This window comes from Osmia bicornis, chromosome 1 (genome assembly GCF_907164935.1).
Source record: "Osmia bicornis bicornis chromosome 1, iOsmBic2.1, whole genome shotgun sequence".
NCBI lineage: Eukaryota > Metazoa > Arthropoda > Insecta > Hymenoptera > Megachilidae > Osmia > Osmia bicornis.
The window spans coordinates 7564968-7583557 of record NC_060216.1 but is presented as its reverse complement, the minus strand read 5'-3'; the positions used below and the strand labels follow the sequence as shown (position 1 = coordinate 7583557).

Sequence of the window (18590 nt, the reverse complement as noted above, 5' to 3'; positions counted from 1 at the left end):
GACTTGTTACCTTCTCGATGGCGGCCGAAAAACTTTCCCTCTAGGGCCCACCCTCATTTGCACACACCGCACCCTGATATTTTAGCCTAAACCCAGTTCACGTACCTACACCCCAATATTACTATGATTGATCCATCACAATTTATTCCCCGGAAAATAGTAGCAAAATCTGTTTTTCGTTGATGAAAAAGTTTGTGTAAAGGAATTCGTTCATAAAGAAAACATTGTTTCGCGAGTAGATAGTGACGATTAATTCAGCTAGAGGATGAAGTCGACGTAGAGTAGAAGCAAAGAAAGCCGAAGAACAGGATCCTCGCAAGTTTGCGGGAGCAAGAACATAGCTGGGAAGTATAGTCGGTCGGTTGTAGGCAAGAGCTAAGGTGATGGAATGGCTGGTAGAAGAAAGGTGTCGGGCATGAGAGCGAGACACGGATGAATGAACGTTATAGAGTGGTGGAGGTGTTGCGCAAATAAGGAGTATGGGGTAGCGAGTTGCGAAGCAGAAGAATGCTCTTGACGTTGACAACGATGGAATGAAACTGTCGACGCGAAACACCATGGTCTCGGCACCTTTTCTGTCGTTACCCTCGTTGCGTTTGCTTCGTTTTTTTTTTTTTTTTTTTTTTTACCAAGCTAGCTGTATTAATTTCTTGCCTGAGGCAAACAGATGTACCCGTTGAAATTTTTCAAAACTTTTCCGAGATCGTCTCGACGCACTATCATTTATGAACGCTTATAACGTTCCGCTGGAACATTTATAAGGTTCTTTTAGAGCAGGAAAAAACAAACGGGCATACGTTTTAGAGGATACTCACTGTTAGTGCACCTGTGCCCCCTAAGTGGTGATAGATCTGGAAATAAAGTAAAAGATCTCTTGTATTGCCTTTAAACATATATTTAATTTTATTAAATCAGTAGAGTGGATTTACAATTGAGAATTGTAGGATATTTAACGCGATAGTGGACGTGTTAGAAAATTTAGATTCGCGTTAAAGAAGTGACATATAATATTTACTCCAGCCAGGAGGTCCTTTTGTTCTCTCTGGTTATGAATTCTGTATAAACAGGGGTTAGCTCGAGAGATATGTGCTTGTACCTGCACACTGTACTTGCGAGTGTACCTGCCTGCCCACTTATGTGTCGCCGCTTGAACTTTGAATATAGCGCGAGTACATTAAATTATAGTTCTCGCTCGACGCGAACGCGGTTACATGCGTACGTTATTCGTTTCCAGCTTTTCTAATTACAGCAACTCTTCAGTGATACGTGTCGTGCAGGAAACCGATCCTTTAAAAGCGTTTTATTTCACGAAATTGACGAGTGAGAAATCGTTTTAGATATTAGAAGAAATTTAGAAACTTTAATTAATTTTAGTTACGTTCGCTGTTGAACCGAACGAATTAATCGATGGCCAGCGATTAGAGTATAGGCAGAGAGTGATAAAGTACCGGCTTGGAAATGATTTTATTTTAATAAAGACTCGCTAAATTGCAAAGCACTTTGCTAAAACGGTTACGCCCAAGGAAATTGCTTTTAGCGCCACAATTACGTTCGTACGCCCGCCTTGGCCGTCGCGTCGAGAAGCAAGCGTGCAGCCGTTGCAAGATCCTGTACGGCTTCTTTTCACCTTCATCTTTTACGTCGATCACGTTTTATACGCCGTCACCTTTTACCCGTGGATTCTCGTTTTCGCGAGTTGCACTGATTTCCCTATCCGGTATACGTGCTCTACATCCCAGAGAAACGATACCGAGTAACTTGACAAATGCCACTTGAGAATTGCATTACGAAACAGGGAGAGATCGTTTCGAAACCTTCCACAGTCGTTCGATATTTGATTTGCGGAACAATAGAGGTAATTAATTTCTCGACGAAACGTTCGATCAACTATTTTCTTCAATTTTCTTTGAAAGTAGAGTCGAACAGAGTCGTCGTTTTCATGTTCCGTAATGGCCACTACGTTTCACGATCAGCAGTTTCTTCCTGACGGGAAAGTGGTGTGTCCATTCCCCTCCGTAAACTTAATTGTGAACGGTGGAACTGCTTCCTGGTTCCGTTTCATCGGCACTCGGATAAAGGCAATTTTGCCTTCCGCGAGAACAATGTTACGGTGGACCTTGATTCGACCCGACCGACGATATACTCTCCAGTCTGAACCAATCTTCGGACCGAGTCCAAGTCCTCTTCCATTTCCGCTCACCGCCAACCTTCTTTAATCTTTCGAACGTTTAAAGAACATCGTTTCACGCGATATCGATCAGCAAGATTCAGACGAATTGGCTGTGAAAATATCGCGACGAATGAATGGACCAGAGAGTGCTCTCCGGAAACGAAAAAGTTTGCGAGAAGAACTCGACTCTGTTGATCGTGCCAAAGCACGATAAAACGAACGAGAAAATTCGATTGTCCTCGTTTATTTTTTCGAGCAGACGCTTTTGTTTGCGTTGATCAAATTAGCACGTTTTTAATCGTGGAATCAGAGGGTTTCTTTCCCAGTCGTTTATCCAGTGTGACTCGAAAGAGGAATACGGGATAAACGAGAGGGAAGATGGAAGAGTTCGTAGGAAATGGAAGGACAGGAGGTTGCATATGACATTTGAATGTGGACGAGACCGGGTGGTAGATGGTTGAAACGAAGGTTGGAGGGTGTAGGTCGTCTCTGTCGGCTTAGGACGAGCGAGTGTAAGACTAGAATGAGGGGCAGACGTGACGGCGGGACCGTGAAGCGAATCAAACGATTTTACGCTCCAAATTCCCGCTCTTTGAATCAGCCAGCGTGGAGATGCTTGTAAGAAATGGCAAAAAGGACCAGTTATTTCGTTTCCCGCTGAAGTGGTTGTATTCGTTCCCGTATCGTATCGAGTCACTTGTTCTCCCCGCGATCAAAGATTACGGGTCAACGCGATGGGAAGCGAGGACGCGTGACATACGTCTCTTCTCGTGACTTTGAGCGAAGACAAATTTTATGTAGAAACGTCGCATCTTTCCTTGTATCACGAGGAAAGTTTCTTTCAAAAAGCTTTTTTTATGTTTGTCACGTTTGTATGTGAAACGCGCGCAGGGTGTTCGGAAAGCTTTCCCGAGTTGTGTTTCGTTTCGAAAGGTTTCGATAAAATTTTTATGATACGGATTAGAAATAATATTTTCTTTTTTTTTTAATTAATTAAATAAAGGTGAAATTATTTTCCTTTGCTACTATGCATTTTCAACACAAACTTTAAAAATTTCGTTAAACACGGTAAAATTTTTGCAATACGGATTCGAAATAATATTTTTTTTGGAAATTAATTACATAAATGTAGAATTATTCTCTTTTACTATTATACATTTTCAACACGAGCTTTAAAAATTTCGTTAAACAGGATAACATTTTTGCGTTGCGGATTCAAAATAATATATTTTTTGGAAATTAATTAAAATGTAAAATTATTCTCCTTTGCTACTATGCATTTTCAACGCGAATTTTAAGAATTTTGTTAAACAGAATTGGAGTTTATCGTTCCCCCGGTCTGACGACGTTATTTCTGGTATATTCTATCACGGGGTTAGGTAGAGCGCGAGCGGCCGTTAATGTGCAAAATCGTATTTGCAATAGTAAAATACAGTTAAGCAAACACAGCTGTGCTGTGTTGCGTTCTCTCGGCGTAGTTTAATGACGCTGCAGGCAGCTTACTCTCGGTCTCTTTACACCTCACTAATTAGTAAATATGATGCGTATTTACAGCACACAACTTTATATAGTGCGGAATATTTGTATGGGTTCAGCGTTCGGGATAATTAGGCTGGTAAACGATCGCAATCTTGTTGCTTTCATCTTCCATGACCAGAGGAACTTTCAAATTTCGCGAATCGAATTTCAACCTTTAATTCAATAACAGTTTCTATTTCTTCACTAACCACCATTCTGTGTGAAATAGAAATTCTTTGGAGAGTATAGAGAGGATGGTTTCTAGAGATGAAAATTTATAAAACGCGGTTTTATGATGGCGAAGCGCGAGGTCGTTAACCGTATCGCTTTCTTCCGGCCGAGACGAGCCGAACGCTTTGCGAATCGTCACAGTTAGCGGCGCGTGTACGCGTCCATTCAGTTGACGAGTCCGTGGAAAATCGAGGCAAGAGGAAAAATAAAAAAAAAAAGTGTTCGATATTCCAACAGCGGCACAGAGAAGAAAAGCGTCGAGTGTGCGTCGAACGGCTAAACTCGTAAATAGAATAGAAGTTGCGAGAGCCGTATTTATATTCTCTTTGCGGGAACGTCGATTCCTTTGCTCGCGTTTCCCAACAAAATTTACCCTTGCCGACTTTGAAAGCCTGTACACGATCAAAGTGTTCTCGATCGGAATATTCTACGGCATTGGGGGAAGGAAGAAGAAACACTCGCGTTCAAACGGGATCTATTTTCCTTTCGTCGATATGATATCGATACACTGGCCGTTTGAAGGGTTTCATCGGGAAACATTCTCGCGTGTTCGCGCAAGCAACCCTACAAAAGTCTGCGCACATAAGAGGAGCAAAACACGAAACGAAACAAAACAAAACAATACAAAAATGATAAAGAATAAAAGTATCGACGACGTGTATAGAGAAAAAATAAAAAAAAGAAGAGAAGTACCCGTTGGCAGGTGTACGCGTCGCGTGTTTTATGATTATGTACGTCGCGGAACGCGCACCGTCTGGGAGGACTTTCATTGAGCGGACAAACCCCTAGGCACGGATTCGAGAGGAAAAAAATCGTCGATACGGAGTTAGGGTTTGGGCAGGAAGCGAAAGGGTGAGCGTAGAACGGGCAGTCTGCCAGAAAGTACGGGGCGAAAGGTGGGATGAGGTGCCGATCATGGGCATGCAACGGAACAGACCGAGAGGAAAGGGGTGGATGAAACAGAGAGAGAGAATACAGGGTAGTTTAGAGTAGGGGTAGAAGAGAGAAAGACAGGCTGCAGAGTTGGCTGGGATACGTGGATAGCGGATTGGGATGGATGGGTTGATTGATTGGGCACGCTTGTATTGTTTCAGGAGAAAGCTGAATCGACGTAACGGTCTACGCCAGGATGGCCAGTTGGCCGCTCAGAATCGTACTCCTGTCCAGCGCCCTCATCCTTGTCCGTGGTAAGTAAGAACACAAATCTCTGGCTATGATGGTGGAGAATCGTTGGATCCGTTCATTTGGCCGTGTACGTCCGTCGGCCATTTCACCGAGCCAGCCAATACCGTCGGGACGCTTGTTTCGTGCTCGGAGGAAACGGAAGTGCGTTTAGCCGAGTAAATATTTGCGTGGCTGAACGCTGAGCGAGAAAATGAGAATAGTCACCGAGTTTCCAGGAGGGGAACAGCAAGTATTCGACCAATAAACCGAGTTCCTCTTGGGACAGATTATTTCTTTTGTCTTCTCTTTTCGCGGGACCAATCTGATTTCCGCCTTTGAAGTAGATTTTTTTTCTCAAAAAAGCACCGTCCATTTCTTTGAAAGCATATAAACAGTAAATTGTTAGATTTTACAAAGAGGACTAAAACGAAGCATCCACATCTCCAACGAGTAGTTAGTTTTATACATTGCTACAAGGATCGTACGTTTATTTGCAGCAAAGATAAACGTGTAACTTTAAATATCGCGCAAGTAGTTTCCACTGGACGAGTTCAAACATGTCGGTTCATAGTTTTAAAGCGTGCATTCGTTTTCGAACCCTCCTCTCGACGAGTGTACCCAGCTTCGAGTCTGTTCGCAGCGGTCCAAGTGTCCATTGATTGATTTTCTGCCACTCCACGATTCGTTCGTCGTTGCTCAGCACGTGACGAAAGTACCACGGGGTCCGTCTAAATTACGACCGCCAGTTTCATTTATTCCGGAATCCATTATCCTAGCTAAGTTCTCGTGGAATTTGTAAGCCAATCCGCGGGAAGAGAGTAAGTTCGAGCAAGAAAAGATCGGTCGACGTGCATTCCATCGAACTTGGATCATTAATAATTTCTTTCCTTCTTCGCCGGTCGATCGCTCGGAACCGAGTCGATTAATAATCCTTCAAAGAGCCAACGGAGTAAGCAATAATCGCGTTTAAACGATGTTCGATGCTCGTAAACAGCCCTCGGTGCGTAGCTCACTTTTTGCGTTATTTAAATGGCGTCGATTCAAGAGCCAAGAGCGTGTTTCGTGCTCGAATTCTCCCGAGATAATTTCGTTTCAGAACGATCCAGCCCATCGATGATGTCTTTGCTGCTCCCTGGAAGCGGTTCCTTTTTATTTATTACCTTCCTACAAACATCCCCGATGGTATTAAATTGTCCATACATTTTCTGCGTTTCGTTCGATGAAAATCGAAATTCCACTTAAAAATCCAACGGACACTCGGTCGCGGAAGATACTTGTTGCCGTGTATTTTTCACTTTGAACTTTCTTATCTCATTTTTCTTGAACCATTACCAGCATGCTCCCTCAAGAAACATTAAAACAACGCCTCGGTCTTTTGCGTAATTAAATACCGGACTGCGCAAACTAGAACCGTATAAACTTTCGAGTCAAGTTTACGAGGGTTGCAAAAGTTACTGGATATTGAATATCATTGCGAACGCGACTCAACTTACCCTGGACGGTCGTAAAAACTTTTTAATCGACACCATTCGCAAATGCACCTTTACCGTATTTCTTTCTCCCCGTTCCCTGGAAAACACACGACGTCCTGTCCATTCGCGCTGTCACGGGGTGTTTTATATTTAACATAACGTATCGAACTTTGGGGAGGATCGATTACCTGTCGTTTCTTTCCATTTCTGTCCCTACTTTGCCACGAAGAAATCCAGCTCGAAAATCTTTCGAAAATCTGTCGAGGAACATTGAATTCGTGTTATCCGAACCGCGAAGTTCGTCTTCCAACGCGGCTGCCTTTGCTCAACTTTCCTGCACACCCTCTTGCATGCACCCCGAAGAGAATCTAAGGTAAAGAGACACAAATACGCGCTCACAGGCTGGTAACGGTCGTTCAGAATGCAGAGTACGTGCGGGGTTCGCGGTTGCCAGTCGGTTTCCGGCTGTAAGCCATCGTGGAGAGGAAAATAGTGGAGAAAGAACGTGGAGTGATTTGGAGGGTAGTTGCGGGTAGTCGAGGAGAAAGAGAGAGAGAGAGCGAGACGGGACAGGATGAAAAACGAAAAAGAAGAGAAGAAGGAGAGAAGGAGAAAGGGGTCGGGGTGTGACGGTGGTGTTAGCAGCGGCTATGGTGGCTTAAACGAGGGAGGAGGGGCGAGGAGCTTTCTTAAAGATGTGAGACGGGGAGCACTTGTTGCGCGGAAAAGGAGTACGGGCGATGCCAAGGAAGGAAGGAAGGAAGGAACAGGCGTGTGCAGGCTCAGGAACCGTGCAAAAGATCGGGGAAGGGGTGACGCGACGCCGAGTGTTTCAACCCACGAATAGTCCACCGCTAAACTACGATTCAGGGTCAATTTACACCTCAAAACTTTCGTTATATAAACATTAGAAAAATCTTTTCACTTTTCATTTTAAATATTTTGGAAAGGAAAATAATGTAACAAAGTCGTAATCTTTAATAATCTGATTTATTTTCAACGATCGATACACTTTTCAATTGGAACATAGCGTTTCGGGGTTGGACGGATGTGTTCTAAAGCCCTTGTGAGATGCGGAGAAAGAAAAACAGTGGCGTGGAGAGAAGGAGATTTGACTCGGGGCGAGAGTTGCAGGAAGAAAGGCGAGGAAAGGATAGGGGTGCGAGGGTGGCGGCACACGGGCCGGGGAATCGAATTGATTCTCTTTTATGGGCTCGCGTTACTTTTCTTTACCGTCTTACCATCCTTGCCTCTTGACCAGACCCTTCTCTCTCTCTTTCTCTTTTTCATCTCGTCTCGACCTCTCTCCTTCGAGCGTGTTATTTATTTATCAGCTCTCGCACGTAGCTATTCTCATTCTCGTGTAAAGGACCTCACGAGGCTGCTTCTCGACTAAACTCCCGTTCCCTTACTTTTTCACGCTATTTTCTTTTTTTTCCTCTCTCCTCGATCTCTCGTAGTAGCTTCTCTATTTCTTTTTCCTTGACGCGACGTCTCATGAAAGGCAGTCTTCTCGCATCGACGCGAGGAATCGGCACTCGCCAATTGCACCGGGACGACCGGAGATAAGACTTATTGAGATTCCTTGCGGACAACAATGTCGTGTAAGGCGTTCTCACCATCGATTTTCGAACGACCAATCGCGACGTTCCATTGGTTATGCTCGAGAATACAAAACTGCCCGGTTTGCGGATGAAAGCTTGGGATCTAGACGAAGTACCATGCGTCGCTGACCTTCCGGACGGATCTTTGGTACATACATATAAGGAAGCATAGTACGGGAAACGAACTGATGGAGGGAAAAATTTCCAAGTTCCTATTCATGAAATTGAATCTACCAATTTGTCTCTTTTCCTCCTGCACTTTTTCTTCTTCTTTCGCTACGTAATAACAGCGAACGAATAAAGAATCATGCAGAACACGGCTGCAACGCGATAATTTATTAATTTAAGATGGATTAGCCTCGGTTGGGAAAGTTGAAAGAGAAGAATGCTGCTCTTAAGTTTATTAGCCGCGATACGCGAGGATCTCCAGCTAGGTAGCAGTCCGTTGAACCCCTCCGACTCAAGAGAATTCACCACGTTACTTATTTATCAGCGTGTACGTACGGGGCAGAGGTAGTTCCGCGGAAAGGACCCGACGACTATCGCCACCCTCTGGGAAAAGGCCACTTTCCACGCGAGCAGATAGAATCAGCCATCTCGGATTGGATTGGAGCCTCGAGGAAAAACTTATTGGGATTCCTTACGGTTATAAGAGGTTCCCTAGGCTGCTTTTACCTGGATGTTCGATGCGAATTGATCGATATCGCGGGGCGGCTGCGCCATATTAACCGGCCGAATCGAAATTACGCATATTACTTGGGTGGAACGTCGGCAAACTTCTCTCTTTAATTTCGAAGATTAAACGCGAACAGGTAGGCGACTTTATTTACTCCAGTTTTTAGTAAACTGTACTTTGAAACACGTTGGTTCGCCCGACGTGAATAAGGAGCGTTAAGTAACAACGTAGACAGGAAGCAGGAAGTCTGAGGTACGTACTCGCTTTTACTCCTCCTCCCCCTCCATTTCTAAAAAGCTTGTTACGAGAAAAGCGTGAAGGTGAAATATTTCTCTGTCGTGGCCGTTGTATCATGGCAGTGGGAATTCTTTTACGTAGCAAGTATACTTTACGACGCTCTCTTAAACTTTATCTCCGTATCCGATATCGATACTTTCTGAAGAAACACACGTTCCACTATCGGTCACAGAAACTTTTTCATCCTCGGATGCGCGCGCGAAATCCCCCATTCTTGCTCTAAAGTGTTTCCCGTTCTTTGTCCACGATTGCCGTTCGAATCGGATACGATTCATCGACGAGGAATATAAGCGTGCTGGCACGAAACGGTGACAGACGTTCGTCGTAAATTGGAATAAAGCAGACTTGCGCAGAGTCTAGCTACGGAAATTTGCTGTGGTGACACCTTTATTGATTTCAAGATTATCACGGTGCTACTACCGCTGTAATACGTGACTTTGTCAGACGAACGGGAGGGTACGAATGATATTGTATCCGTAAGTTCGTAATTGGGACTCTGGCTATCTCTACCCTTCCTCGCGGCATCCGTCGATCCATCCAATCGAACTACCCCGTGCTTGGAAACTCTCCAACATCATTTAGAATGTCTACATTCGCCGTCGAGTTCGATTGATTCGGGTTTTCCGGGAATTTAACCGACCGTATGATTTCGACAAGTTTTCCGGCCGTGTAGTTTTCGATGATCGTTTCGACACGGTCACCGGTAATCTTCATAACAGTTACCTTCGATCATCCTGCAAATCGAACGCAGTTTTTCCTTCGTCCAGCCACGCCGTTCATCGAATTTTCACGCTGTCGAAAGGGTTCTGTTTCGCAGCCACTGCGATCCGAATTTATCGAACGGTTAATTGAAACGAATCGAGTAATCCGGTTCGCCAGACGATTTTTTTTTGCGAAGCGATCGCAGAAGAATCCGTCTTTATCGGACGAGCGAACCTTCGAGCAGCAGGAAACTTTCATAAAAGAATTCAAATTAGTCGATCCTCGGAATTTAACTATCCCATTCGAGGTTCGCTGATGAAATTTTCGCCGGAGATGGAGAGTATTGAACTCACGCCCCAGCTCTCTCTTACCTCCATGCCAGCCCCGACGTGTGCCTTATTTTTACACTATCGATTCCCTTCGCCTCTTTGACGTTGGATCTTGCATTATTCAACGATCCTTCGTTTCGCGCTATTCCGACACTCTTCGTATACAGTACATTACAGAGCCTCCATGCGTTAACCCTATATGTATCTCTTCTCTTATTCCCCGTGCCAGAAACACAAGAAACACGCACGAGATTAATTATTTCATCGAGCCGCTGTTTACGATCATTTTCCAAGTAATCTGATTCCGCGAGGAAGGATTTCCTTGGGTACCTCTTTTCAGAAACTAACCCAGGGATTAGCGGAGTTCATGAGCCGCGTACAATTCGTTTCGTTCCATATATACCTAGCTGTATTATATATCACGACCGCGATTGTTGCGTTTCAGCTGGTACACCGAGGCGATATTAATTAACCGAATCCAGGGGAGGTAAATGTTGTTCCAGGGAAGCAGAATTTCCAATTGATCAATGCTTGTAATTGGCTAAAGCTGAAATATCGTTCGATGATTTTATTTGGAACAAGGTTTCATACATGCGATATTTTCCCGAAATTCTATCTGTAGTGCAAAGCAAATACGTTTTCCAGAGTTTACAATGTTACTGGACAATAAACAGAGACACATCGATGAGAGACAGCGTGAACGTTGAAGTGGAGAGTATGTTATTGGTAACACGTTACTGTTGTTTGCCCCCTCGCAGTAGTGTAATCCAGTTTTGGTCAGACGGACAGCAGCATGTCCACTACTGTCCTTAAGTATTTTGAACATCTTCGTATTATCTGAAAGGGCTGAACTTTACCTTAGGGGACACCAAATTTTCGACATGTTTTTTTTTAAATCTATAGTTTTTGATGTGTATAATCCAAAAATGCAAGTTTTAACTTTAGGAATCCACTGGTTAAAAAGTTATGAACGTGTAAAGTTTGACACTTTTAGTACATTTGCTAAAGTTAAAACTGTACGCATCAATAAAAACTATAGATTAAAAAAGAAATGTCGAAAATTTGATGTTCCCTAAAGTAAAGTTTAACCTCTGAAAAGATACGAAATATATTTCAAACAAAACTTTTCTGTATAATACACAGGTTAAGAAGTGTTTTAACAGAAACAAAGCAGGGAATTTAGTGAAATCGATCGACAAGAAAGTCGCGGCGTTTGGTAGCCAAGAAATTCATTAGTTCTGTGTAAAGTCTAAAGCGTTCGCAGGAAAGGAAACAAGGTTCGAAGAAACAGTCTTAAAGCTGGGGCTGAAAGAGCCTCGTAGATTCAAGCTTTTCGTGACAAGATACAATTTGCACCCAGAGTCTCGGATTCAACCGGCTTGTTCTCTTTTCGCGCAAAGCGTTGAATAAACAAATTTAAGCAGCTCGGTGTCGGACGAGCAACGATGTCGGGTCGAGAGTAGGGAAGAAAGAAAGAAACGAGAGGGCAGTATCAACAGAGGAAAAGCAGTTTCCGTCGTGACGGGGCGGAGTCGGCGCAGATGGTCCCGACACGATCTTCGCGTTCAAGTGTCGCAGACATTTAACGAAAGGCGGCCGTGAAAGAGTGGGCGATAAACGGGCGTCGTTTTCATGCGACGCGAAACGACGTCGGCCGCGACTGCCTAACGAAAAGAGTGCGTGCAACTGTGAAGCCTCTATTGCACCGGTGCAGCCCTTTCTCTTACTCGTCGCTGCATTTCTTTCCCTCCACTTTCCGTCAATTGACAAAGCTCAGCCGGTTAAAAGGGATTCGTGATATTCTCATTTATTTTAATTTCACCGTAACGTTTAAAGGATTTCCCGTAGTTTCCATCCTCGTGCATCCCCACCCCCCGTTAACTTTATCAAGGAATTTTGTCATTAATTTAGTCTCGTCAACGCGATCCACTCGCTCGTGCGACGTTGTTCAATGAATTCTCGATACGGGTCACGTACGAGGCGATTTAATTAAACGCTTTTTAATTAGCCGAGCGTACGCGATGACATTTTCGCTGTTCCAAATATACCCGGCTTGATACTTGACGGCTGTTTGACGGCACAGAAGCAAACGCACTCCTGTCCCTGTCAGCGATTATATCGAAAACAATACATATTCATTCGAGAAACTCGCTGCTGGCTGATTGATGCACGAAGATAGACTCGGGAAAAAAAAGTCGAACGGAAACGCTTGCTTGACGCGGATGAAATATTCCGAATTACATACGATGAAGAGTTTAATATGCTTCCGCGAACATATAGCCCGCGGATCTTTCCCCATTACGATTTATCGAGACGAAATAAATTCGTGTAGGTACTGCGGCTAGCCGAAGGGTATCAAGGACGGAAAAATCGATCTACGTCGTAGGCGTACGTGTTCCATTTGCTCGGTAATCACTTATAATTATGCGATACTGCTCATCAGCATCGGCTCGATTAATTAAATTAAGCTTCGCTATCTTACTCGTTACCTACGTTATCCATGCCGAATCATAAATAATTATACGTTATCTGGAATTATCTGGATGCACATTTTCTGCAAGAACGTTACCAAAATGAAATTCGCATCATGATTTTCTGATCGCAAAATTTTATTACCCTCTACGTTTCAGTCAAATATTTGGTCAATTCTAATTCCAAACCGAGCTACCGCGAAAAATGCGCCCTAATTTTCCGTTCTGCTTCGTTCTCGCAAGGCTATGAATATTTACGTGTTCTTGTGTGTGCCCTTAATTTTGACACGCTGCTCTTGCGTTCTAATTCCGTTGCTCGTGTCGTTCATTTAAAAATATTCGTAATTTAAACGGAACAACAAACTGTCTCGAGAGCCACGATATAGAATACAGAGTGTCAATTAATTCTACTAATAACGCGAAAAAGAAATCGCGACACCGTAGCCACGACCCCTCAATTCTAGCAATTAAGCCGAATTTTTCATTTAACCGACACTTTGAACGCACGAGAGTAACCGGCCGTGAAACGAGCGCGACGTTGTTGCGATTTTCATTTCAACCGGCGATCTTTCATCGTTCCCGTAATTTGCAACGTTAATGCGCGAGCAAATGCTGTGTAAACGGTGCGCGAGCGACGCGATTTCACAGCTCGGAACGTTTTTCAAACGCCCTCGGCCCATTTAAGTCGGGAAAGCGAAAGGGTCCACCGGATTTCACACGGTCGTCGCGTTCGTTCGCGTTGTTTATAAATTTCTTTTCTGCCAGTCGTGTCGCGATCGTACGTTTTTCCGCTCGCACCCTTTGCCGCGGCTTTTTACAGGGGAACGCGCGTTTGAATTTACGCGAAAAGGGAGCGGAAACAAAACGGGGCTCGGTAAATCGGCGCGATCTTCGAACCCCCGCGACCTGACGAACTAAAAGCTGAGAGGCAGGTGTCGAAATTTTCTGCTCGTTCGTTCTGTTTCCTTGCAATTTGTTTGACAATTCTCGTACGTTTCTGCAGCTCGCTATTATTAAAGCAATTAAATTTAAACGGGTTGCAATTTTGAAAATTTTCCCGCGGTCGTGTATTGTTTGCGAAACGAAAGCAACGCGTATTTGCTAACATAACAAGTCTGACACAATTTTCAAAATACCGCAAAACAGCGCACATTCTGTATCGATTCGAAGCTTATAATTTGAAGAAAATGATTGCATAAACGTTTCGTCGGTATTCTTGATACGAATAATAATTATCAGAAGAATCTGCTGAATTTTCATCAAGACACCATTCTCTGCAACTCGTTACTCTCACCTGTGTTGGAGAACCTCGCTACAAGGTTTAATCGGTCGTCTTATCTCACGGAGCATCGTACTTTTTATCGCGTTATCACGACGCTGAGATACAGCAAACTAGATCGAGATTGACACGCGATTTCGATTGAAGCTCAAAGCCCCACCAAATATTGCAGTGATCGACAAGATAAACGGGCGAAATAGGGGAAGGTAAACATTGGTTAAATAAAAACCAATTGGTGTATGCGGAGGGTAATTAAAATCAGGCAATTAAGGAAAACAAAATTGTTTCATTGCTGGATAATGTAATTAAAATGAATTATCGAGAGGTGTTTTCTAAAAATAGTTTTACCATAGACGGTGATTGTATTTCCCGAAATTTTGCACCTGTTTATTTACGTTACCGAACTGGTTTCTGTCATTAGTGAAAGCTCATTGTTGTTGTTGTAACCTCATTGTTAATTGTAGCGACACGGATGACTGGTATCGAGCGAATCCCAATTTCCGTTTCCTCTTTCCGTGGTTGCACGCGCGTGTCTTGTAATATCGAAGGTGGTGCTTTCGCGGTACAATTTCTCCACATTCTCGACGGACGGGGAATTATCGGGAAGGCATTGAAGTATATTGGAGTACAGTGTTAGGCTTTCACGAGACGACAATGACGATTAAACCGCGTGACACGGTTATGACGTGCGCCACAATAAGCGGAATATTGAATAGGCGGCGCGGGAAGCGCGCATTTGATAATGCTAATCACGTTCGAGCGGTGTTATTAATACATAGCCAGAACATTCTCAGCCATAGCTGTTCGATCGCAATTTATCGTATTGAGTTTGGTCGATGTCGCGAGCTTTGAATAACAACGGGCCCGTTCTCGGCAACGAATCTATCGGCAGAAGCTGTACTTTTTTCGAACAATAATCGCAAAGCTTCGCGCTTTTCGACCCGATCGAAGAAATGAACGGCGCAACGATTGCGTTTTTAATGGACTAACGGAGGGTTGTAATTGAACACGTACGAAACGACTCTCACGTTTCGCTTTCTCGAGAGACATCGAAGAAGAGAAAGACGTTTACAAGTGGGAAGATTCACTGATAACGTTTAACGTCTAGCACGATATCTTTCAGTCCGAGTCGAGTGTTTTTCTCCGTCGAGCTTTTCAATTACCCCGCGGTGCGGCAACGAAGAAGTCACGGAAATATAGTTTAACGGATTTACGCCGGCTTTCTCGACGAACTTTCTTCGCCGCTTCGTGGCTCTCGCAGCGGACTCTGTTAATAACGCGCCACGAGCGGCCCACTCGACCGGTTTATTCACGCGTTTCACCAACTATTTCGTTTGCAAACTGTATACTTTGCCCACGGAAATCATAATGTCCGCGTTGAATTTGTATAGCAAATTGAGGAAACGAGCAATTACTCTGTCCTGTTAAATGGACATCCCTCGAAACACGCGTTAGTTTGCGTGAATTTCACGAACGCACGTACTGGCGTATTTGCTATCCTTTTCTGAGCCTATTATATTGTAAACTGAAATTTGCCGATTACGAATGAATTTTTAAATCCTCTTTGGATTTCCACCTGTAGATAACACTGTGTGTAACATCGATGTCCCCAGTGTAGTCGATGTAGAAGTAGAAGAAAAGCGAATTACAGAGCAGTGGAACTTGGTCCCTTCAGAGACTTTCGTACCTCGAGGTCTGCGACCTCTCGAGTTTCGACTTTTGACACGTTCTGCATGTAACCGTTCGTGTAGAGACTTTGCATCTAACTGTGTTCGTCGGTTCTTGCTTGTTAACTAGTTAAAGCCATTGTGTTGGTACGACGGAGCGTATGGGCAGCGAGGCCTTGCCCTGGCTTGCCTGGCGGCGCCGCGCGCCGCGCCGCCCAGAGACGTATCTGGAGATGTCTGGAGACTGGAGACGCGAACCACGTCGTCGAGCGACGTGGTGCAGGCACACAGGAAGCTTTGTAGATGAGATGAAACGCGTCGGAAACAAGGGGCTCCGTGGGTGGAAAAAGGAAAAGTGATTAGGTCGGGAACGTCAGCCTTCCCTACCCTTCCTCTACCTTCAACCTCTTCCTCTTCGCCATCGTTTCTGGCGCAGCCCCGACTCCCAGTCGATAATTAACAAGCCAGGCCAGTCGAGTCACTTAGGCGTACTGCGTCGTCGTCTTCCTCCTCCTCCTCCATTCTCCTTCGCTTGGTCCTTGTTGTCGTCGACTTCCTCCCGCGTCCTTCTTGCACCCGTAATTTCCACCCTTACCGCGATCCTTTATTTTTTTTTTTTCCCCGCGATCCGGTTGTCTCAGTTTCGCTGCACGTCGAAGCCAACGCTGCGAACAGCGGGTTAATTGTTAACGAGAAAAGTTTGCATTTTCGAGTGCAAATCCCCGCCACTCCGACGCTCTTTACCCTCCTTCCAACCTACCCTTTCCCTTTCTCGCTCTCACCCTCTCTGTTCATGTATTCCGCTAACAAATTCCGTGAATCCGTGGATCGTTGTCGATCCTCCATCGTTTTCTCCAGCCACGTTTACCCTCTCTCTAGCCCGATGGACTCTACGGATCGACTTTCTCATTGTCCGCCGTGAATGCAGCTCGTTTTAACCTTTTGCCCGGTATACGATCTTTGTTGTTAGCATTGCCACCGATGGACTAACGCGAGCGGAACGCGCGATCATCCAGCCTCTCGACTCTTCCCTCGTTTTCCTCCTCCCTTCTTTCTCCCTTACCTCGGGGGTAGCATCGTTTTCCGACGTTGTTTCGAAATTGTTACTAATTGGAGCACCGTTTCAGCTTTCCACTCGTATCCGCTCGCTCTTCTGCTTCGGAATAACAACAATAAGTTTCGAGCGCGAACCGTACACAGACGGCTGATGATTTTTAATGTTTTCAAACTTTTCGACTCGTAGCGGGGCAAACTCGCGCCCGGCTTCCCTTCGATTCGAACCTCATCGTCGGATTGAAAATTCTCGGCTAGGAAACGACGACGAAGCGAAAGGGTTTTAGGAGCGGCGGTTGAATTTATTGGTGTTGTTGCAAAGCGGCCTGCCGTTACTTGGGCGGAAAGGTGTCGCTTTTGATCCGGGGACACCGCCTCGTCTCTTTGCGCCTTTCTCTTTTCGGTGTAAAGCCCACGGGGCAAACGGATGTACAGCGGATTTTTCGTTTACACGCCTCGGGTATCTGTTGTGTGAACCGGGTGCAGCCTGTCGAGTTCTTTGAACCCGCGCGCCGACGATCCCTCATCGCAAACGCGCTCTGCTTCTCTTCTCTTTCCGTTTCGGGCTCGCGCGCGAACCCCGTTCTACTCTCACAGTCGTCGCTTCGACAGGAGCGCTCGAATTAATAGTAAAAGGACGTAAAATGAAACCGGAGAGAGAGAGTGAGAGAGCGAGAGAGCGGAAAAAAGCGATGAGAAGATACTTGGTCCGATGGTATCCGGTAACGAGAGTATCGAAAAGGACGAACCAGCATCCGGAAGGACCAGCGAGCCCCGGAACGCGTACGAAGCTCGCCTCGACACTCGTTAACGAATACTCGATGAAACTCAGCCTGCGAACGCGCTATCGGCTCATGTTTTTCCTCCTCCGCTCTCTACCTTTCGCTTTCACGCCGCTTTAACGTCAGTTTTTCCAGGAGAAGAAGGAAAAAAATTAATTTACGCCGCGTGACACCCACCGAGAGCAGCCAAACCCTATGAAAAGCTTTAGCCGAGGCTGTACCGGCAAGAGAAACGGGGGTAAACCGAGAGGGGTACAGGGAGACAGAGAGAGAAGGAAGAGAGCTAAGAGGAAGAGAGGGTAGCAGAAGCAAGGCAGAACCGTAGGGTGCGTCAAGAGTATAAGTGCACCAGAGGGGGTGACTGCTACCACCATCCTCGTTCTAGTACCCAGGGAGGGTTGAGTTTCCTATGGTTTAATTGGGCGCGAAATCATTTCCGATGCAATGCGCGCGGATGCAGCCGCGACGACGAGTAATCACCGTAAAAGCTCGACTTCTCTTTCCATCCTCTTGCTTCCTATCTCTCACGCTCTTTTCTCTTCCTTTCGTTTACTTCGCTGCCCCCCCTTTCACGTTTTATTTTCTTTCTTTCTGTCTTTCACCCCTCGCTGTACGCACGCTCGTCTTATTTCACGCTCGTATCGTTTCTCGAGTCAAGACTTAAAAGAAAGCCACGATCGATACGCGTATTGTCACTGGTCTGCGGGTCCAATTTTCTTTTCAAATTTTATTTATCCTATGGTTTTGGTTTCATTCACTGTTACACGTGGATACGAAATAGACCGTTTGCGACCTCGACGAGAGTAGGTTCCTGAGTCTTTGAAGGTCGGTACGTGCTCGGAAAAATAAAGTCTGTCCGGGATCATTAGGATACCTTAGAAACCGGCAGAGTTGAGACCGCCCTCGAGAATGGGATAATCCCCTTGGATAAACACGCGAATTATCGGCGAGTGGTGAGCAGTGGCACACGTGTCGAAGCGCGACTGTACATTCAGTCGTTCTTGAGCCGTCTCCGAGATAGTGTACGTTCGGTAAGCCGAATAAAAGGAATTTATTCTCAATCCGCGTGTGTATTTACGTGTTCACATCTCATCAATCCCTAGTGCTTCACTACACTCATCATAAAAATGTGGAAGGAGAATTGTGTTCGTTTGATTGCAGTGTTTAATCGAAGG

General features: G+C 45.0%; 1 protein-coding gene across 13 annotated transcripts in view; it reads left to right on the top strand.

Moving 5' to 3' along the window:
* Positions 1 to 18590, top strand: part of LOC114875474 (Down syndrome cell adhesion molecule-like protein Dscam2) — a 151562-nt gene that overhangs the window by 56394 nt on the left and 76578 nt on the right. For 12 of the 13 annotated variants that reach the window (XM_029185793.2, XM_029185795.2, XM_029185792.2 and 9 more), the window contains exon 2: positions 5014 to 5106. In XM_029185793.2, coding sequence (XP_029041626.1) covers positions 5049 to 5106 — 58 coding nt within the window. In that variant the 5' untranslated portion in view covers positions 5014 to 5048. Of the gene's footprint in view, positions 1 to 5013; positions 5107 to 18431; position 18590 lie in introns of those variants that run through there. The other variant, XM_029185799.2, reaches the window with a different exon arrangement.